The 23,739-nt window shown below is 40.6% G+C and overlaps 1 protein-coding gene across 1 annotated transcript in view; it reads right to left on the bottom strand.

The window, feature by feature from the left end:
• LRIG2 (leucine rich repeats and immunoglobulin like domains 2) overlaps positions 1-23,739 on the bottom strand; it is a 175,912-nt gene that overhangs the window by 31,046 nt on the left and 121,127 nt on the right. The window contains exons 13-15 of the mRNA XM_053706656.1: positions 22,744-23,064; positions 21,871-22,152; positions 7,519-7,968 (exon numbers count right to left, since the gene is read on the bottom strand). Of these exons, the coding sequence (XP_053562631.1) occupies positions 7,519-7,968; positions 21,871-22,152; positions 22,744-23,064 (1,053 nt within the window). The remainder of the gene's footprint in view (positions 1-7,518; positions 7,969-21,870; positions 22,153-22,743; positions 23,065-23,739) is intronic.

The following is a 23,739-nucleotide window of genomic DNA, read 5'->3' as shown; positions in this document are numbered from 1 at the left end:
TTGCCTGGTAATTTCCCCTTTAAAGAGAAAAGAAACCTCAATTTTAGAGCATGCAATTTTAAACAACTTTCCAAATTACTTCTATTATCAATTGTGCTGCATTCTCTTGGTATCCTTTAATAAAACAGCAGCAATGCACTACTGAGCCCACGGTAAGCCAACGATAAGAGGTTTATATGCGCAGCCACCAATCAACAGCTAGCTCCCAGCTCCTGGCCCCTACTAGGTATGCTTTTCAACAAAGAATACAAAGAAATCAAAGCAAATTAGTAATAAAAGTAAATTGGAAAGTTGTTTAAAATCATATGCTCTATATGAATAACAAAAAAATTGTATTTGTGTTTTATGTCCCTTTAAAATCAGAAATTAAAAAAACTATTTCATTAGAAAATTATTTTTCAAAGAATTGACATTTAAAATTCAGCAAGAGTAAACTTCTTATGTAAAAGAAAAAAAAACTGACATTTTTTAGATATATGTTATTTAGACTGCACTTTATAAAACCCTAGTTTCACTATGGTTTAAAGGGACAGCATACCAGGGATAGGCAAGGTGTTTCCGTACACGGACACTGGTGTCCGTGACTGGCCCTTGCAGTGTCCGCTGCCCATTTTGCTGTGGGGAGGGAGGAGTAAGACAGATGAATACTGGTCCTGACTCCTCCTTAACACATGTGGCGCCACGTTTTGCAGGGTTGTGGCCACTCACACATGATGCCGCTTAGTACCAGAAAATGACTGAGTGAGACAGAGAGAGAGGGAAGATTCAAGAAGCAAGCTGCCACTGTGTCCCTGGAGCTTTAGGTAGTGAGTAGAGAGAAGCGCCAAAGGCGCTATGATGAGACCCTGGAGTAGGCCTGTGACCTAATACGAGGCTGGCTCACATCTGGTAGAGTGTGGCAATGTGAATAACCGGTAGTGTGTGGCCTCGTATTAGGTCACAGGCCTACTCCAGGGTCTCATCATAGACCATAGACCAGATAGGCCAACTCCTACTATTTATTTATTCTTGCTAGCCAGGTGGATCCACCAGTTTGGTATTTTTATTGTATTTTTATTGTAATTTTATTGTATTTTTATTGTACTTTTATTGTGTAAATTCAATTCATTGTATGTTTTCCACTCATTTATCGCTAATATAATTAAATAAAGAATAGATTTACTGCACCTGCCTTTGGCGCTTCTCACTACTCACTCTAATTTTCTGGGCGGCTAGGCGTCCTTTGTTTGAAGCTATTGGTGCACTATCCAGGCGCTTTGCCCACTGCCCAAGCAATCCATGGAGCTTTATATGCAAAGGTAAAGCACTTTAACCAGCACCTGAGGTTTATTATAAGTAGTATTTAAATAGAAAGAAAAGATATAGTAAGGTTGTGAATCATAACCATAGTATATCTTTTCTTTCTGATTAAATAATAGGAAAGGGAAAATATTTAGTGAGAATAAAATTAGTGGCTTTTCAAGAGACTGCTAGCAATATTGGGTGATAAGTTATGGAATAAATAAAGCCTGAGTGAAATACTGGATGTGTATCTGCATCTGTATAATAACACCCAGCTCTATACAAAGACTCAGTAGTGACACTGGCACATGCGTATAGCCAGACAAGGGCTGTTTATAGGATCAGTGGTATCTGCATCAGTATAATAAAATTCAGCACTATAAAATAATAGTTTTAATTGTAAATGTACCTTGGTGTCCATCACTAAAGGTCTTTACTTTAGAAAATGTCCGCCACAGCCTTGGCTCGTGCCTATCCCTCAAGTATACTCAAAACATTTCTCCCCATTAATTTGTTCCCAATCATCTACTTTACCTGCTGGAGTGTATTAAAATTGTTTACAAGTATTTCCATTATCCTTATATTGGCATTTGACATAGCTGATTTAGCCTGTGGTATCCCCCACCCATCCTGAAAGTTTTGGGCTTCAAGGCCAAGCTATGTAAACACAGCCAGAAGAAGAAATTACACTCCCAGTGGGGTATAGAAGAGATAATGTAATACAATGTTAATTTTCCATTGTTCTCCCCAAGTATTGGTGATTGCTTTATGGACAGATATAAGAAAGAAACCTGTATATGTACAAAATGTGATACAGTAATGAGATCTGATTATACCTACAAGTTCAACCCATTTTATTTGGTTGTGGCTTCAAAACACAAAATCAGCTAATTCATATACACAAATAAGCCTTAAAAATGCAAAGCTCATACTTTTTTTTACCAGCTGCAAAGTATAAAATGTAATAGGAAACATATTAAGGGTAAAACAATTTTATAGTATACTGTCCCTTTAATTCAGGTGCATGTTACCAAGTATAGGCTCCCATGGTGCTTTGCTGAAACTGGTACAAGCTGATAACCACTGTAGCTTTTAAGTGAACATAATTTATTACGGAGATGCAAACTGAAACGCATGAAGGTCGAAGTGCTTTTAATCTACTTCCTTTTTACTGTTTAATCAGTGTGACAGCAACAAAGGTTAAGTGAAATCCTCATTTGATAGCCACTTCATGTGAAGCAGATGTAGGTACAGGTAAAGAACTGCTTGTTCATTTTCTGGTAATAGTAAGACGAAATAAATCAGATGATCAGTGGACTTCTGATGAATAAGAATCTAAGTGTTTAATGAACATAAAGCTAGTTATAAGGTGTATTAAAAAAAAAAAAAAAAAAAAAACTAGTGTCAAGGTTTAAAATGGAACAATTGGTACAGTTGCTGGCTTCACTGCCAGTGAATAGAAAATGTGTGTATGTGCTTAGCACAAAAACAAAATGTATGCTTGCCTGATACATTTCTTTCTTTCTTGACACAATGAGTCCATGGATCATCATTAATTACTGTTGGGAATATCACTCCTGGCCAGCAGGAGGCGGCAAAGAGCACCACAGCAAAGCTGTTAAATATTGCTTCCCTTCCCACAACCCCCAGTCATTTGACAAAGAAAAAAGAGAGAACGAAAGTAACACAAGGTGCCTGAGGTTTATAAAACAAAAAAGACTGAATAGACAGGGCGGGCCGTGGACTCATCGTGTCAAGAAATAACTAAATTTATCAGGTAAAGCATAAATTTTGTTTTCTTTCTAATGACACAATGAGTCCATGGATCATCATTAATTACTGTTGGGAATCAATAACCAAGCTAGAGTACACAGATGATATGGGAGGGAAAAAGACAGGTAACCTAAAAAGAAGGCACCACAGCTTGAAGACCCCTTTCGTCAAAAAGAACCTCAGCCAAGGTAAAAACCAAATTTATAGAAAAAAAATGAGCAAGGAAGGCCAAGTCGTCGCCTTACAGATACATAAACCTATTTCTTGAAGGCCCAAGGCGAAAACACCACCCTAGTGGAGAGAACAGTAATTCGATCAGGAGGCTGCTCTCCTGATCGAATTTCTAACACTTCTCAACTAGAGAGAAAAAAGTGGTGGAAACTTTCTAGCCTTTATGATTATCCAGAAAACAACAAACAATCCAGAGGACTGACAAAAGACCTTTGTAGCCTGAAAATAATTCAAAGAGCCTGCACAACATCTAAGTTGTGCAACAGACGTTCCTTTTGAGAAAAAAATCTTAGGACAGGAAGAAAGAACAACCAGTTCTTGATTAAAAGCTCTGTCCGACACAACCTTAGGAAGAAAAACCCAAACTTGGAATGAAAAACTGCCTTATCTGCCAGAAATACTAGATAAGGAAAACCAAACTGCAAGCTGAGAGTACTGAAACCCTCCGAGCAGAATAAACTTAAACTTTCCAAGATAACAACTAAAAATCTATAGAAAGCCTAGACTCAAACAGAGCCTGAAGAAAAGCTTTAAGAACAGTTAAGACTCCAAGGGAACAACTAACTCCCACAGTCCTGATTCGAACCAGGACCTGATAAAAAGGATTGGACATCCGGTACATCCGCCAGATGCTTGAGTAGCCAAACAGAAAGGGACGAAACCGACTCTTGAGGATACGGACAGGTAACCCCTACTCAAGACCCACCCCTGGAGAAAAGATAAGAGCAATGGGGTCCTGCCACATATTATAGAATCTTTCTAGTGATAGGCTTACAAATCTGAATTGGTCTCAATTAACGATTACATGTTTAGCTAAAACCAATTGAACAATCTCCAAGCAGTCAGCCTCAGAGCAACGATATTTGGATGAAGGAAGGACCCCTGAAATAGAAGATCCTTCCTCAGTGGAAGTTTTCACAGAAGTAGAAACAGTGTCTCTACTAGATCCAGCTACCATATCATGCAAGGCCACGCAGAAGCTTAGTAGAAAAGCAATGCTCTCTCCTACTTGATCCGAACAATGACTCTCGAAAGAAGAGCAAACAGAGAGGGAGGATACGCTAGCCTGAAGTTCCAAGGAACTGCCAGAGCATCTGATAGAGAGGCTAGAGGATCTTTGACCTCAAACCGAACTTGGAAACTTGATGTTCTGACACGACCCCATCAGAACCCAATCTGGTAACCCCATTTGGTAGATAAGTTGGAGAACACTTCCAGGAGGAGCTCCCACTCCCCAGAATGGTAAGTCTGTCTGCTCAGAATCCACTTCCCAGTTATCCACTCCAGAAATGTGGATGGCCAAAAGACAGTAAGTGAGCCCCCGCCCACGTCCTTCATAACTAAGGAACTCAGAGTTCCTCCCTGGAGGTTGACAAAACCACAGGGGCTATGTTGTCTGACCGGAACCCGAAAACTGGGCTAAAGTCAACTGAGGCCAAACATCAGAGCATTGTAAATCACTAAACTCCACATGTGAAGGGGAGAACAGATATCTCCCAGGACCATAGTCCCTGCGCCTTCAACAAAACCAGGCCCCTCCCCAGCCCAGTCAGCTGGTGGCCGCAGAAAAGTCTCCAGAGCATGTGACCTGAGACTGATCCCAGATAGAACCATCACAGGAAGAGACAATTGTCGACTGAACTAGCTTCTCTGAGACAATCCGGACAATCCCCAGTCCACCGTCAGAGCATGCACAACTGCAGAGCTCTCGAACGGTATCGAGCAAGGGAATGATGTCCATAGAAGACACCCTCAGACCAATCACCTCCCTACACAGAGCCACTGATTGTCAAACAGTAGACAAAGAGAGGGAACTTGGCTCTTCTGACCTCCGTCAGATAGAGTTTCATCAATAAGGAAAAATTATAGTCCCCAAGCACCCTACCTTTCCAGCTCCCCTGCTATTCGTGGAACTAAGACAACAAAACCCTCCTAATGAGATCCTTTTTTTTTTTTTGTAGAAAGATACCAATAGGACGTCCAGGAGGGACACCCCTGCAATCTCGGAATCAAAAGGCCCAGAATGAGAAAACACTGGGATCTGTGGCAAAACCATTGTTGGCCCACAACTGAAAAAGCTTGGCCAGAAGGCAAAACTCATAAATAATTAGAGAATTGAAAAGGAACCTAAGGATACACATCCTTAAAGTCTAAGGTCAATATAGACTGACCCTCTTGCACCAAGGAAGAAGGAAAGAATAGTCTCCATCTGTAAAAAAGGGCACTCTGAGAAACTTGGTTAGACATTTACTGTCCAAATAGGATTAAAAAGTCCCTCCTTTTTACCTTTAAAATTTACCCTAATTGCGTTTCTACGGTAAAGTAGCTTAACATAATAAAAACCCCAGCCCCTAGTAAAACCAAACATCGTAAATTCGTCAAGCAAACTCCTTTCTGACGGAGAACCAAGAGGAAGGTGTGTCCCTGTTCAGACACATCGTATCATTCTGAAATAAAAATGGTGCTCATCCGCCATGCAGACAGCCGAATATGAGGGCGGAAACCCACAAAAATAGCGTGCAAGCAACTCAGCTGCACGTAGATATCTAATAAAAAAAATTGCATCACCCGCTCCCATAAAAAACCTAAATGTTTCATGAACCTCTAGGACAATAAAAACTTGAAAAAGCCCTAACACACATTAAAGATGATTTTAAACAGTACTCTCCGATGCTTAAGCTAGGAGCCGGGTGCCAAAAGGGATAAGTCCGGAACATTAACTAAATCTGAGCCTCCAGAGCCGTTACACACAGTCTAACTGTCTCTGTCCAACAAAGTCCGGAACTAAACCAGAACATTTTTAGCCTCTCTCAAAAATTGCACGTCCCCAGTGCCTGCAAATACTGCCTACTAAAATCCTATTACCCCCACATAGGATTATTAGTGTTTAACGTCACAAAAAAAGACTGCTAAAGTGCCATATTCTTCAAAAGAAAATAAAACTAGGCACTTACCTTAAGATCAATCTGCCTGGCAGCAGGGCAGCTCACATGGTATGAGAGGTCATCTCCCTCACATAGACCCGTGGTAAAATAAAGAAAGACTGAATAATCCTAATCAAGCTTTCAGGATAGGGCAGCAACAACTATTTGGGAGGCACAGTGAGGATTATACCCCACAAGTTCCCAATTGCTTAAAAGCCACCATTGCTCTACTGAAGAGACTGACATGGACTACGGCTAAACCCCAGGAGGAAACCGAACAAACTTGCTCTGCTTCAAAATAATAAAATCTTGATTAAAGAATCTTCTTTCAGACACTTAAACTTTACCACCTCCTTGCATTTAAAGTAGGCAAAGAGAATGACTGGGGGTTGTGGGAAGGGAAGTGATATTTAACAGTTTTGCTGTGGTGTTCTTTGCCTCCTCCTGCTGGCCAGGAGTGATATTCCCAACAGTAATTAATGATGATCCGTGGACTCATCGTGTCATTAGAAAGAAAGCCTATTTATGTGGGAAAGCTATTGCATTAAATATAATGCACGATAAGAGGAAGTCAAAATTAAACTCGGCTCATATGCTAATTTCTTAGCCCTTGAAGGCCTCCTCTTATCTGAATACATTTTGATAGTCTTACACATCTAGAGGGCATTAGTGGATGTGTGTCATATAGATAAACTTGTGCTCACATCTGTGGAGTTACCAAGGAGTCAGCACTGATTGGCTAAAATGCAAGTCTGTCAAAAGAACTAAAATACGGGGGCAGTCTGCAGAGGCTTAGATACAAGGTAATCAGAGGTAAAACGTATATTTATATAACCGCGTTGGCAGTGCAAATTGGGGAATGGGTAATAAAGGTATTATCTTTTAAAACAATAACAATTCTGGTGTAGACTGTCCCTTTAATGATGTATTTTAGGATCTATACAAATAAAAGTAACACGGGAGAGGTTTCATGATGGAGAGAAATAAGAGTAGCAAGAGGCTTGGTAACTGAGCCCCCTTTTCAAGTGGTTAGTTTTATGCATTAACCTAGAGGAGAGCGCTCACAGAAAAGTATCAGCAAGGGAGACCCAAGATAAAGAATGAATTTTATAGAATCTGTATATATCAAAGCTTTAATGTTACCCTATAAATCTAGCTATGTAATACAGGGACAGCTACCTTATCACAATTTTAACAGAGACTGCTAACCCTCAACTTCTAGAAGTACATATTAGAAATAAATCAGAAATATATCTAGGTGACGGAAAACAGATTTATATGGATATAAATAAGAATATGGATCACCTACCTGTGTTAGTTATGCTGTAATCTTCATTGTTCCTTCTCATGTGGTATATGACAATAACCCAGACCAGAGATGTTCCCACTACACAGCATACCACCACGATGATTACTATACCAACTGTGGTCCAGCCATCATCATCATAGCTAATGACATTTTGTGAAGAATCACAATTAGTGGATGAAAGGACATTGAGGTAGATGTGGCCCCTCTCTGTGCCAAGTGTGTTGGACATGATGCAGGTGTATTTCCCAGCATCCTCCGGACCTGCATCTACAATGATCAGAAGCTGATTGGCTGCGGCAAAGAAATGTCTCTCAGTAACATGTAGCGGACCATCATCTTTTGTCCAGTTAAGACGAGGGGCTGGGTTTCCTCCTGTTATACAGTGCAATACAGCAGTCTCCCCTCGAGCCACAGTTCTGTCTTCCAAAGGTCTAAGGAAAGATGGCGTTTCTGAAGGAAAGGGAAAAGTAACTCAATCAATGTACAGAGTTTTTCTTCACATTCTATGTATTATGTGGGATGAAATGTGAGCTGGCAAAATTGATTGCCAAAAAAATGTTCTAGATCTTTCTCAGCATTAAAGGGACATTAAAACATTTTTTTTTCTTTCATGATTTAGATAGAGTATGCAATTTTAAATTTTACTTTTATAGTCCGTTTCATTTTCTTAGTATGATTTGTTGAAAAGCATACCTAGGTAGGCTCAGGAGCTGCTGGCACATATACCTCACGTTATTATGCCCTTAGGGACCAGCGACATACCCTGTATGTCGCTGCAGTCCTGGGCTTCTCTGCCACAATCTCGCTCAAAATAGCGAGATTGTGCTGTTTTTGCATGCCCCACGAGTGGGGCACTGCAGAAATAGATTTGCAGTGTGTCTGCATCGGACAGCGGTGGTGCCGATCGTTAGTGGGTGGGAGCGTAAGGAGGGTGGCGGGTCCATCGCTGGAGGAGGGCGGGAGCACTACAAAGCAGGGGAAAAAATAAAATAAGAGCCGAGAAGTGAGGTGGAAGGAGGGAGGAAGGGCAATAAGGGGGATCCTTTGTGAGATCCATTAAGGGAAAGGTATCTGGGAGGGGGTGGCAGCTACACTACAGAAAAAAAAAACCTGTCTTATTTTAGTACTGGCAGACTTTTTGCCAGTACTTAAGATGTGGGAGACAATTGTGGGGTGCGGGAGGGAAGAGAGCTGTTTAAGATGGGTCAGGGAGGGATCAGGGGGTGGGATGTGTCAGGTGGGAGGCTGATCTCTACACTAAAGCTAAAATTATATAAATAAAAAAAATAAATAAAAAAAAGAGAGAAGCACTCAACCTGGGAACAAACAATAGCATAATAGCTTGTTCTATGGCTAGTTGCCACCCTAGAAGCAGCCTCTTTTGGCTCAATATGTGCCTTTCACAGAGAAGAACTTTCCTGTAGCATATCAGTCTGATCTTGACTTAACAGTGCAGTCCAGCCCCGAAATACCAGGCAATCCCTCTCTGAACGAGAGAAACGGCAAAACCCCAGACGTACGTTTCGGCCTATTGTGGGCCTCGTCAGCGAGGTGCAGCCATATCCCTCTAGGCACACTGAGCAACGGGTCCACGTCTGGATTCCCGCATCACACTTAGGGAGGCTGCTTCCGGGTGGTAAATCGCCATAGAACTAGCTAATGAGCTGTTGTTCATTCCTGGTAGAGCGCTTCTCTCTTTGTATGCAAATTAATATGACCCTGGGGAAGTCTCCCTATGGGTGATGGGGGAAACCAGACGAGGACTCCTTGCCCAGTGTGCTTAGAGGAATGTGGCTGCACCTCAATGACGAGGCTCATAGGAGGCCGAAACGATCGTCTGGGGTTGTCATGTTCCTTGTTCAGCGGAGATTGCCTGGTATTTCGGGGCTGGACTGACCTTACTTGGCGGGATCAGACTGATTTACTTAAGGAAAGTTTTCCTTTGTGAAAAGCACACTGGTCTAAAAGAGGCTGCTTCAGGGTGGTAAATCGCCATAGAACTAGCTAATGAGCTGTTGTTTGTTCCTGGTAGAGAGCTTCTCTCTTTGTATGTAAAGCTAAAATTAACCCTACAAGCTAGCTAATTAACCCCTTCAATGCTGGGCATAATACAAGTGTGGTGCGCAGCGGCATTTAGCGGCCTTCTAATTACCAAAAAGCAATACCAAAGCCATATATGTCTGCTATTTCTGAACAAAGGGGATCCCAGAGAAGAATTTACAACCATTTGTGCCATGATTCCACAAGCTGTTTGTAAATAATTTCAGTGAGAACCCTAAAAAGTTAACAATTTTTTTTTTTTAATTTGATTGCATTTGGCGGTGAAATGGTTGCGTTGCCTACTATATATATATATATATATATAATTTGATAGGTAAATATAAAAAGGGGCTCTATTTCTGTTTAAATTAGTGATGGGAAAAAATGCTAAAAATGCTCTGGTCGTTTGGGGAAGTTTTTGTCTGAAATGCCCAGTCCTTAAGGGGTTAAAGTTGTATACTCCAACTAACAAAAGGTTTCATGTCCCTTTAAATTGTAAGTGAATCTATGCCAGGAATAAAGCAGTTTTGAAAGAAAACATAATTTATGTAAGAACTTACCTGATAAATTCATTTCTTTCATATTAGCAAGAGTCCATGAGCTAGTGACGTATGGGATATACATTCCTACCAGGAGGGGCAAAGTTTCCCAAACCTTAAAATGCCTATAAATACACCTCACCACACCCACAAATCAGTTTAACGAATAGCCAAGAAGTGGGGTGATAAGAAAAAAGTGCGAAAGCATAAAAAATAAGGAATTGGAATAATTGTGCTTTATACAAAAAAGGGTGGGCCTCATGGACTCTTGCTAATATGAAAGAAATGAATTTATCAGGTAAGTTCTTACATAAATTATGTTTTCTTTCATGTAATTAGCAAGAGTCCATGAGCTAGTGACGTATGGGATAATGACTACCCAAGATGTGGATCTTTCCACGCAAGAGTCACTAGAGAGGGAGGGATAAAATAAAGACAGCCAATTCCTGCTGAAAATAATCCACACCCAAAATAAAGTTTAAATAAAAACATAAGCAGAAGATTCAAACTGAAACAGCTGCCTGAAGTACTTTTCTACCAAAAACTGCTTCAGAAGAAGAACACATCAAAATGGTAGAATTTAGTAAAAGTATGCAAAGAAGACCAAGTTGCTGCTTTGCAAATCTGATCAACCGAAGCTTCATTCCTAAACGCCCAGGAAGTAGAAACTGACCTAGTAGAATGAGCTGTAATCCTCTGAGGCGGAGTTTTACCCGACTCAACATAGGCATGATGAATTAAAGATTTCAACCAAGACGCCAAAGAAATGGCAGAAGCTTTCTGGCCTTTTCTAGAACCGGAAAAGATGACAAATAGACTAGAAGTCTTTCGGAAAGTCTTAGTAGCTTCAACATAATATTTCAAAGCTCTAACAACATCCAAAGAATGCAATGATTTCTCCTTAGAATTCTTAGGATTAGGGCATAATGAAGGAACTACAATTTCTCTACTAATGTTGTTAGAATTCACAACCTTAGGTAAAAATTCAAAAGAAGTTCGCAACACTGCCTTATCCTGATGAAAAATCAGAAAAGGAGACTCACAAGAAAGAGCAGACAATTCAGAGACTCTTCTGGCAGAAGAGATGGCCAAAAGGAACAAAACTTTCCAAGAAAGTAATTTAATGTCCAATAAATGCATAGGTTCAAACTGAGGAGCTTGAAGAGCCCCCAGAACCAAATTCAAACTCCAAGGAGGAGAAATTGACTTAATGACAGGTTTTATACGAACCAAGGCTTGTACAAAACAATGAATATCTGGAAGATTAGCAATCTTTCTGTGAAAAAGAACAGAAAGAGCAGAGATTTGACCTTTCAAGGAACTTGCGGACAAACCTTTATCTAAACCATCCTGAAGAAACTGTAAAATTCTCGGAATTCTAAAAGAATGCCAGGAAAAATTATGAGAAAGACACCAAGAAATATAAGTCTTCCAGACTCTATAATATATCTCTCTAGATACAGATTTACGAGCCTGTAACATAGTATTAATCAGAGTCAGAGAAAACAGAATTTATGCTTACCTGATAAATTACTTTCTCCAACGGTGTGTCCGGTCCACGGCGTCATCCTTACTTGTGGGATATTCTCTTCCCCAACAGGAAATGGCAAAGAGCCCAGCAAAGCTGGTCACATGATCCCTCCTGGGCTCCGCCTACCCCAGTCATTTGACCGACGTACAGGAGGAAATATGCATAGGAGAAACCATATGATACCGTGGTGACTGTAGTTAGAGAAAATAATTCATCAGACCTGATTAAAAAAACCAGGGCGGGCCGTGGACCGGACACACCGTTGGAGAAAGTAATTTATCAGGTAAGAATAAATTCTGTTTTCTCCAACATAGGTGTGTCCGGTCCACGGCGTCATCCTTACTAGTGGGAACCAATACCAAAGCTTTAGGACACGGATGAAGGGAGGGAGCAAATCAGGTCACCTAAATGGAAGGCACCACGGCTTGCAAAATCTTTCTCCCAAAAATAGCCTCTGAAGAAGCAAAAGTATCAAATTTGTAAAATTTGGCAAAAGTGTGCAGTGAAGACCAAGTCGCTGCCTTACATATCTGGTCAACAGAAGCCTCGTTCTTGAAGGCCCATGTGGAAGCCACAGCCCTAGTGGAATGAGCTGTGATTCTTTCAGGAGGCTGCCGTCCGGCAGTCTCATAAGCCAATCGGATAATGCTTTTAAGCCAAAAAGAAAGAGAGAGGTAGAAGTTGCTTTTTGACCTCTCCTTTTACCAGAATAAACAACAAACAAAGAAGATGTCTGTCTGAAATCTTTAGTAGCCTCTAAATAGAATTTTAGAGCACGGACTACGTCCAAATTGTGTAACAAACGTTCCTTCTTTGAAACTGGATTCGGACACAAAGAAGGTACAACAATCTCCTGGTTAATATTTTTGTTGGAAACAACTTTCGGAAGAAAACCAGGCTTAGTACGCAAAACCACCTTATCTGCATGGAACACCAGATAGGGCGGAGAACACTGCAGAGCAGATAACTCAGAAACTCTAGCAGAAGAAATTGTAACCAAAAACAAAACTTTCCAAGATAATAACTTAATATCTACGGAATGTAAGGGTTCAAACGGAACCCCTTGAAGAACTGAAAGAACTAGATTAAGACTCCAGGGAGGAGTCAAAGGTCTGTAAACAGGCTTGATTCTAACCAGAGCCTGAACAAACGCTTGAACGTCTGGCACAGCTGCCAGCCTTTTGTGAAGTAAAACAGATAGAAATCTGTCCCTTCAGAGAACTTGCAGATAATCCTTTCTCCAAACCTTCTTGTAGAAAGGATAGAATCTTAGGAATTTTTATCTTGTTCCATGGGAATCCTTTAGATTCACACCAACAGATATATTTTTTCCATATTTTATGGTAAATCTTTCTAGTCACAGGCTTTCTAGCCTGAATAAGAGTATCTGAAAACCCACGCTTTGATAAAATCAAGCGTTCAATCTCCAAGCAGTCAGTTGGAGGGAAACCAGATTCGGATGTTCGAATGGACCTTGAACAAGAAGGTCCTGTCTCAAAGGTAGCTTCCATGGTGGAGCCGATGACATATTCACCAGGTCTGCATACCAAGTCCTGCGTGGCCCCGCAGGAGCTAACAAGATCACCGAAGCCCTCTCCTGATTGATCCTGGCTACCAGCCTGGTAATGAGAGGAAACGGTGGGAATACATAAGCTAGGTTGAAGGTCCAAGGTGCTACTAGTGCATCCACTAGAGTCGCCTTGGGATCCCTGGATCTGGACCCGTAACAAGGAACCTTGAAGTTCTGACGAGAGGCCATCAGATCCATGTCTGGAATGCCCCATAATTGAGTTATTTGGGCAAAGATTTCCGGATGGAGTTCCCACTCCCCCGGATGGAAGGTCTGACGACTCAGAAAATCCGCTTCCCAATTTTCCACTCCTGGGATGTGGATTGCAGACAAGTGGCAGGAGTGATCCTCCGCCCATTGAATTATCTTGGTCACTTCCTCCATCGCCAGGGAACTCCTTGTTCCCCCCTGATGGTTGATATATGCAACAGTCGTCATGTTGTCTGATTGAAACCTTATGAATTTGGCCTTTGCTAGATGAGGCCAAGCTTTGAGAGCATTGAATATCGCTCTCAGTTCCAGAATGTTTATCGGGAGAAGAGATTCTTCCCGAGACCACAGACCCTGAGCTTTCAGGGGTTCCCAGACCGCGCCCCAGCCCACCAGACTGGCATCGGTCGTGACAATGACCCACTCTGGTCTGCGGAAGCTCATTCCCTGTGACAGGTTGTCCAGGATCAGCCACCAACGGAGTGAATCTCTGGTCCTTTGATCTACTTGAATCGTCGGAGACAAGTCTGTATAATCCCCATTCCACTGTCTGAGCATGCACAGTTGTAATGGTCTTAGATGAATTCGTGCAAAAGGAACTATGTCCATTGCTGCAACCATCAATCCTATTACTTCCATGCACTGCGCTATGGAAGGATGAAGAACAGAATGAAGTACTTGACAAGAGCTTAGAAGTTTTGATTTTCTGACCTCTGTCAGAAAAATCCTCATTTCTAAGGAATCTATTATTGTTCCCAAGAAGGGAACTCTTGTTGACGGGGACAGAGAACTTTTTTCTTTGTTCACTTTCCATCCGTGAGATCTGAGAAAGGCTAGAACGATGTCCGTATGAGCCTTTGCTTTTGACAGAGACGACGCTTGAATCAGGATGTCGTCCAAGTAAGGTACTACTGCAATGCCCCTTGGTCTTAGAACTGCTAGAAGGGACCCTAGTACCTTTGTGAAAATTCTCGGAGCAGTGGCTAATCCGAATGGAAGTGCCACAAACTGGTAATGCTTGTCCAGAAAAGCGAACCTTAGGAACTGATGATGTTCCCTGTGGATAGGAATATGTAGGTACGCATCCTTTAAATCCACCGTGGTCATAAATTGACCTTCCTGGATGGTAGGAAGGATCGTTCGAATGGTTTCCATTTTGAACGATGGAACCCTGAGAAATTTGTTTAGGATCTTGAGATCTAAAATTGGTCTGAATGTTCCCTCTTTTTTGGGAACTATGAACAGGTTGGAGTAAAACCCCATCCCTTGTTCTCCTATTGGAACTGGATGAATTACTCCCATCTTTAACAGGTCTTCTACACAATGTAAGAATGCCTGTCTTTTTATTTGGTTTGAAGATAATTGAGACCTGTGGAACCTTCCCCTTGGGGGTAGTTCCTTGAATTCCAGGAGATAACCCTGAGACACTATTTCTAGTGCCCAAGGATCCTGAACATCTCTTGCCCAAGCCTGAGCAAAGAGAGAAAGTCTGCCCCCCACCAGATCCGGTCCCGGATCGGGGGCCATCCCTTCATGCTGTTTTGGTAGCAGTGGCAGGCTTCTTGGCCTGCTTACCCTTGTTCCAGCCTTGCACCGGTCTCCAGGCTGGTTTGGGTTGAGAAGTATTACCCTCTTGCTTAGAGGATGTAGAATTAGAGGTTGGTCCGTTTCTGCGAAAGGGACGAAAATTAGGCTTATTTTTAGCCTTAAAAGACCTATCCTAAGGAAGGGCGTGGCCCTTTCCCCCGGTGATGTCTGAAATAATCTCTTTCAAATCAGGACCAAACAGTGTTTTACCCTTGAAAGGTATGTTAAGCAATTTTGTCTTGGAAGACACATCCGCTGACCAAGACTTTAGCCAAAGCGCTCTGCGCGCCACGATAGCAAACCCTGAATTTTTCGCCGCTAATCTAGCTAATTGCAAAGCGGCATCTAAAATAAAAGAGTTAGCCAATTTAAGTGCTTGAACTCTGTCCATAACCTCCTCATACGAAGATTCTTTATTGAGCGACTTTTCTAGTTCTTCGAACCAGAAACACGCTGCCGTAGTGACAGGAACAATGCATGAAATTGGTTGTAGAAGGTAACCTTGCTGAACAAACATCTTTTTAAGCAAACCCTCTAATTTTTTATCCATAGGATCTTTGAAAGCACAACTATCTTCTATGGGAATAGTAGTGCGTTTGTTTAGAGTAGAGACCGCCCCCTCGACCTTGGGGACTGTCTGCCATAAGTCCTTTCTGGGGTCGACTATAGGAAATAATTTCTTAAATATAGGGGGAGGAACAAAAGGTATGCCGGGCCTTTCCCACTCCTTATTTACTATGTCCGCCACCCGCTTGGGTATAGGAAAAGCATCGGGGGGCACCGGAACCTCTAGGAACTTGTCCATCTTACATAATTTCTCTGGAATGACCAAATTGTCACAATCATCCAAAGTAGATAATACCTCCTTAAGCAGTGCGCGGAGATGTTCTAATTTAAATTTAAATGTTACAACATCAGGTTCAGCTTGTTGAGAAATTTTTCCTGAATCTGAAATTTCTCCCTCAGACAAAACCTCCCTCCTGGCCCCTTCAGATTGGTGTGAGGGTATGTCAGAACCGTTATCATCAGCGTCCTCTTGCTCTTCAGTGTTTAAAACAGAGCAATCGCGCTTTCTCTGATAAGTAGGCATTTTAGATAAAATGTTTGCAATAGAATTATCCATAACAGCCGTTAATTGTTGCATGGTAATAAGTATTGGCGCACTAGATGTACTAGGGGCCTCTTGTGTGGGCAAAACTGGTGTAGACACAGAAGGGGATGATGCAGTACCATGCTTACTCCCCTCATTTGAGGAATCATCTTGGGCAATATTATCTGTGGCATCATTGTCCCTACTTTTTTTGGACACTATGTCACAATCATCACATATATTTAAATGGGGAGAAACCTTGGCTTTCATACATATAGAACATCGCTTATCTGATGGTTCAGACATGTTAAACAGGCTTAAACTTGTCAACAAAGCACAAAAAACGTTTTAAAATAAAACCGTTACTGTCACTTTAAATTTTAAACTGAACACACTTTATTACTGAATATGTGAAAAAGTATGAAGGAATTGTTCAAAATTCACCAAATTTTCACCACAGTGTCATAAAGCCTTAAAAGTATTGCACACCAAATTTGAAAGCTTTAACCCTTAAAATAACGGAACCGGAGCCGTTTTTACATTTAACCCCTATACAGTCCCAGGAATCTGCTTTGCTGAGACCCAAACAAGCCCAGAGGGGAATACGATACCAAATGACGCCTTCTATAAGCTTTTTCAGTGGTTCTTAGCTCCTCACACATGCATCTGCATGCCTTGCTCTCCAAAAACAACTGCGCATTAGTGGCGCGAAAATGAGGCTCTGCCTATGACTAGAAAGGCCCCCATCTGAAAAAGGTGTCCAATACAGTGCCTGCCGTTTTGCTTAAAACAATCCCCAAGATTATAATAACTATAAGAGTTATAATCTGCCAAATATGTTTAGTAAAGTAATCGTTTTAGCCCAGAAAAATGTCTACCAGTTTTATAAGCCCTTATGAAGCCCTTTATTCTTTTACTTAAACTAAGAAAATGGCTTACCGGTCCCCATAGGGAAAATGACAGCCTTCCAGCATTACAAAGTCTTGTTAGAAATGTGGCCAGTCATACCTCAAGCAGAAGAGTCTGCAAACTGTTTCCCCCAACTGAAGTTACTTCATCTCAACAGTCCTGTGTGGAAACAGCAATCGATTTTAGTAACGTTTGCTAAAATCATCTTCCTCTTACAAACAGAAATCTTCATCTCTTTTCTGTTTCAGAGTAAATAGTACATACCAGCACTATTTTAAAATAACAAACACTTGATTGAAGGATAAAAACTACATTTAAACACCAAAAAACTCTTAGCCATCTCCGTGGAGATGTTGCCTGTGCAACGGCAAAGAGAATGACTGGGGTAGGCGGAGCCTAGGAGGGATCATGTGACTAGCTTTGCTGGGCTCTTTGCCATTTCCTGTTGGGGAAGAGAATATCCCACAAGTAAGGATGACGCAGTGGACCGGACACACCTATGTTGGAGAAACCTCTTTGACTAAGAATCAAGCGTTCAATCTCCATACCTTTAAATTTAAGGATTTGAGATCCTGATGGAAAAAAGGACCTTGCGACAGAAGGTCTGTTCTTAACGGAAGAGTCCACGGTTGGCAAGAGGCCAATCGGACAAGATCCGCATACCAAAACCTGTGAGGCCATGCTGGAGCTACCAGCAGAACAAACGAGCATTCCTTCAGAACCTTGGAGATTACTCTTGGAAGACAAACTAGAGGCGGAAAGATATAGGCAGGATGATACTTCCAAGGAAGTGATAATGCATCCACTGCCTCCGCCTGAGGATCCCGGGATCTGGACAGATACCTGGGAAGTTTCTTGTTTAGATGAGAAGCCATCAGATCTATTTCTGGAAGTTCCCACATTTGAACAATCTGAAGAAATACCTCTGGGTGAAGAGACCATTCGCCCGGATGCAACGTTTGGCGACTGAGATAATCCGCTTCACAATTGTCTATTCCTGGAATATGAACCGCAGAGATTAGACAGGAGCTGGATTCCGCCCAAACCAGAATTCGAGATAGCCAGAGGACTGTGAGTCCCTCCTTGATGATTGATGTATGCCACAGTTGTGACATTGTCTGTCTGAAAACAAATGAACGATTCTCTCTTCAGAAGAGGCCAAGACTGAAGAGCTCTGAAAATTGCACTGAGTTCCAAAATATTGATCGGTAATCTCACCTCCTGAGATTCCCAAACCCCTTGTGCTATCAGAGACCCCCACACAGCTCCCCAACCTATAAGACTTGCATCTGTTGAAATTACAGTCCAGGTCGGAAGAACAAAAGAAGCCCCCTGAACTAAACGATGGTGATCTGTCCACCACGTCAGAGAGTGTCGTACAATCGGTTTTAAAGATATTAATTGAGATATCTTTGTGTAATCCCTGCACCATTGGTTCAGCATACAGAGCTGAAGAGGTCGCATGTGAAAACGAGCAAAGGGGATCGCGTCCGATGCAGCAGTCATAAGACCTAGAATTTCCATGCATAAGGATACCGAAGGGAATGATTGTGACTGAAGGTTTCGACAAGCTGAAATCAATTTTAGACGTCTCTTGTCTGTCAAAGACAGAGTCATGGACACTGAATCTATCTGGAAACCCAAAAAGGTTACCCTTGTCTGAGGAATCAATTAACTTTTTAGTGAATTGATCCTCCAACCATGATTTTGAAGAAACAACAAAAGTCGATTCGTATGAAACCTTTGTAAAAATTCTTGGAGCTGTTGCTAGGCCAAACGGCAGAGTCACAAACTGGTAATGCTTGTCTAGGAAAGAGAATCTCAGAAACTGATAGTGAGCTGGATGAATCGGAATATGCAGATATGCATCCTGTAAATCTATTGTAGACATATAATGCCCTTGCTGAACAAAAGGCAGGATAGTCCTTACAGTTACCATTTTGAATGTTGGTATCCTTACATAACGATTCAATATTTTTAGATCCAGAACTGGTCTGAAGGAATTCTCCTTCTTTGGTACAATGAAGAGATTCGAATAAAACCCCAGCCCCTGTTCCAGAACTGGAACTGGCATAATTACTCCAGCCAACTCTAGATCTGAAACACATTTCAGAAATGCTTGAGCTTTCGCTGGGTTTACTGGGACACGGGAAAGAAAGAATCTCTTTGCAGGAGGTCCTTATCTTGAAACCAATTCTGTACCCTTCTGAAATAATGTTCTGAATCCAAAGATTGTGAACAGAATTGATCCAAATTTCTTTGAAAAAACGTAATCTGCCCCCTACCAGCTGAGCTGGAATGAGGGCCGCACCTTCATGTGGACTTAGAAGCTGGCTTTGCTTTTCTAGACGGCTTGGATTTATTCCAGACTGGAGATGGTTTCCAAACTGAAACTGCTCCTGAGGATGAAGGATCAGGCTTTTGTTCTTTGTTGAAACGAAAGGAACGAAAACGATTATTAGCCCTGTTTTTACCCTTAGATTTTTTATCCTGTGGTAAAAAAGTTCCTTTCCCACCAGTAACAGTTGAGATAATAGAATCCAACTGAGAACCAAATAATGTATTACCCTTGAAAGAAAGGGAAAGTAGAATCGATTTAGAAGACATATCAGCATTCCAAGTTTTAAGCCATAAAGCTCTTCTAGCTAAAATAGCTAGAGACATAAACCTGACATCAACTCTGATAATATCAAAAATGGCATCACAGATAAAATTATTAGCATGTTGAAGAAGAATAATAATGTTATGAGAATCATGATCTGTTACTTGTTGCGCTAAAGTTTCCAACCAAAAAGTTGAAGCTGCAGCAACATCCGCCAAAGATATAGCAGGTCTAAGAAGATTACCTGAACACAAATAAGCTTTTCTTAGAAAGGATTCAATTTTCCTATCTAAAGGATCCTTAAAGGAAGTACCATCTGCCGTTGGAATAGTAGTACGTTTAGCAAGGGTAGAGATAGCCCCATCAACTTTAGGGATTTTGTCCCAAAACTCTAATCTGTCAGACGGCACAGGATATAATTGCTTAAAACGTTTAGAAGGAGTAAATGAATTACCCAATTTATTCCATTTCCTGGAAATTACTTCAGAAATAGCACCAGGAACAGGAAAAACTTCTGGAATAACTACAGGAGATTTAAAAACCTTGTCTAAACGTTTAGATTTAGTATCAAGAGGACCAGAATCCTCAATTTCTAATGCAATTAGGACTTCTTTAAGTAAAGAACGAATAAATTCCATTTTAAATAAATATGAAGATTTATCAGCATCAACCTCTGAAACAGAATCCTCTGAACCAGAAGAATCATTAGAATCAGAATGATGATGTTCATTTAAAAATTCATCTGGATAAAGAGAAGTTTTAAAAGACTTTTTATGTTTACTAGAAGGAGGAATAACAGACATAGCCTTCTTAATAGATTCAGAAACAAAATCTCTTATGTTATCAGGAACACTCTGAACATTAGATGTTGATGGAACTGCAACAGGTAATGGGTATTTTACTAAAGGAAATATTTTCTGCATTAACAAGTTTGTCATGACATTTAATACAAACAACAGCTGGAGGAACAGCTACCAAAAGTTTACAGCAGATACACTTAGCTTTGGTAGTTCCAGCACCAGGCAGCGATTTTCCTGAAGTATCTTCTGACTCAGATGCAACATGAGACATCTTGCAATATGTAAGAGAAAAAACAACATATAAAGCAAAATTGATCAAATTCCTTAAATGACAGTTTCAGGAATGGGAAAAAATGCCAAAGAACAAGCTTCTAGCAACCAGAAGCAATGAAAAATGAGACTTAAATAATGTGGAGACAAAAGCGACGCCCATATTTTTTTAGCGCCAAATAAGACGCCCACATTATTTGGCGCCTAAATGCTTTTGGCGCCAAAAATGACGCCACATCCGGAACGCCGACATTTTTGGCGCAAAAGAACGTCAAAAAATGACGCAACTTCCAGCGACACGTATGACGCCGGAAACAGAAAAGATTTTTTGCGCCAAAAAAGTCTGCGCCAAGAATGACGCAATAAAATGAAGCATTTTCAGCCCCCGAGAGCCTAACAGCCCACAGGGAAAAAGTCAAATTTTTAAAGGTAAGAAAAAATGATTGATTCAAATGCATTATCCCAAATATGAAACTGACTGTCTGAAAATAAGGAATGTTGAACATCCTGAGTCAAGGCAAATAAATGTTTGAATACATATATTTAGAACTTTATAAAAAAAGCGCCCAACCATAGCTTAGAGTGTCACAGAAAATAAGACTTACTTACCCCAGGACACTCGTCTACATGTTGTAGAAAGCCAAACCAGTACTGAAACGAAAATCAGCAGAGATAATGGTATATATATATATATATATATATATATATATATATATATATATATATATATATATATATATATATATATATATATATATATATAAAAGAGTATATCGTCGATCTGAAAAGGGAGGTAAGAGATGAATCTCTACGACCGATAACAGAGAACCTATGAAATAGACCCCGTAGAAGGAGATCATTGCATTCAAATAGGCAATACTCTCCTCACATCCCTCTGACATTCACTGCACGCTGAGAGGAAAACCGGGCTCCAACCTGTTGCGGAGCGCATATCAACGTAGAATCTAGCACAAACTTACTTCACCACCTCCATAGGAGGCAAAGTTTGTAAAACTGATTTGTGGGTGTGGTGAGGGGTGTATTTATAGGCATTTTAAGGTTTGGGAAACTTTGCCCCTCCTGGTAGGAATGTATATCCCATACGTCACTAGCTCATGGACTCTTGCTAATTACATGAAAGAAACAATTATTTGTCCTGAAATGTAAAAATTAGTTTAAGGACAATATGATTATTTTTTCTTACCCAACACAGTAAGTGTGACATTAGCAGAAATGTTGCCTGCCACATTTTGTGCCAAGCAGCTATACAGTCCCATATCTTCAGTTTTAACATCAACAATAAAGAAAACATCGTCTTCTGGCATGACGTGCATGCGACGCTCTCTGGCAGCAGGGAAATCTGTCCCACCATCTTTTTGCCATGAAATCTGTGGCGGAGGATGGCCCTCAGCTGCACACTCTAAACGTGCCTTGGCACCAGCACGAATAGTCAGGTCCATAGGTATTTTCAAAAAAGTGGGCATCTCTGTGGAAGAAAAAAGGAAACCCAAATTCAAAATCAAGATTAATGTAAAAGGTTTATTGGATGCAATTTTCAGATTATCTCTCTTCTCCCCCCCCCCCCTATCTATAAGTGTCATGTTTTTCTTTGAAATAACCATTTAATATATTCACAGAATATGTGATATTGGCCTAGTTTTCTGCATATAGTATAAATATTATATTTACATATTGTTCTCTATGATAAAGTTCTCTTTTTTTATCACTGTATATGTCCTAATGTAACCCATACCTACTTTATCTTCTGCTTAAAGGGCCACTAAAGTCAACAAATAAAATTTCATGATTCAGATAATGCATGCAATTAAAAAAAAAAAAAAACCTATCAAATACTTCCTTTATCAAAACGTGCACACACTCTTATTATATGCACACTTTGAGGCTCCTACTGAAAATGTCCAAAAGTGCACAGTATATACATTTTGTGATTGGCTGATGTCTGTCACATGATAGAGGTATTACGCTGTTTTTATTGTGTATTTTTCAGTTATTCAATTCTGCTGTATTTAGTGGACCTTTAAGTATTTTTAACGCTTTATGCTTCATTGCCACTTACCATTTACAGTTAGCTTAGCTTTGGTGGAGTAATTGGAGCCAAAGTGATTGGTGATGATGCACTGGTATCTTCCTTCATCTGTAAAGTTGACGTTGAAGAGGTGCAATCTTGTGGTGTACTCAATCATTTCAGACCCATGTTTCTGGTACCGGGCAAAGTTTTGAACTTCAGCATCATATAAAACTTCATTGTCCTTACGCCATGCTGTGGTCATGGGGCTGTCACTACTGCTTCCCGCAGAGCAAGTGAATGTCACGTTCATCCCCTTCAGCGCATCAGTAGTGTCAGGATGGATCTTGATCTGTGGTTTGGGAAAATTATCTGAGTGGAGAAAAATGTGAAAATCACTGAATACCATGTACACACACAAAATGTTATAAATGCAAATTTTTATTTTAAAGGGATAGGAAAGTCAAAATTAAACTTGCATGATTCAGATAGAGCAGGTCATTTTAAGACACTTTTAAATTCACTTCTATTTTCAAATGTTGTTCGTTCTCTTAGTATCCCTTGTTAAAAAATGAATATGCACATATCATACACTAGTGGGAGCTGCTGCTAATTGGTGCCTGCACACATTTGTCTCTTGCGATTGGCTAAATAGATTTGTTCAGCTTCCTGACAGTAGTGCAATGTTGTCCCTTCAGCAATGGATAACAAGAGAATGAAAAAAAATTGGTAATAGAATTAAATTGGAAAGTTGTTTAAAGTTGTATGTTCTATCTGAATCATAAAAGAAAAATTTGGGGTTTACTATCCCTTTAACGTGGACTCATGTAAAGCAAATCAATCTAAAAATATAGAATAAACCTTTGCTGAACGCAAGCCAAAATAATATTATTAAAAAATCTATTGAGAATACAGCAACCAGGTCAAACATGAGAGAAAAAAAAATGTTGCGACTCTGACAGAGCATAATAATTTAAAAAAAATTCCAATTTACATCTGTTATCAAATTTGCTTCGTTTCCATGATATTCTGTGTTGGAGATACCTA

Source organism: Bombina bombina, chromosome 3 (assembly GCF_027579735.1).
Source record: "Bombina bombina isolate aBomBom1 chromosome 3, aBomBom1.pri, whole genome shotgun sequence".
Classification (NCBI taxonomy): Eukaryota; Metazoa; Chordata; class Amphibia; order Anura; family Bombinatoridae; genus Bombina; species Bombina bombina.
Note: the sequence above shows the minus strand (reverse complement) of the source record. Positions and strands in the feature narration are given on the sequence as shown.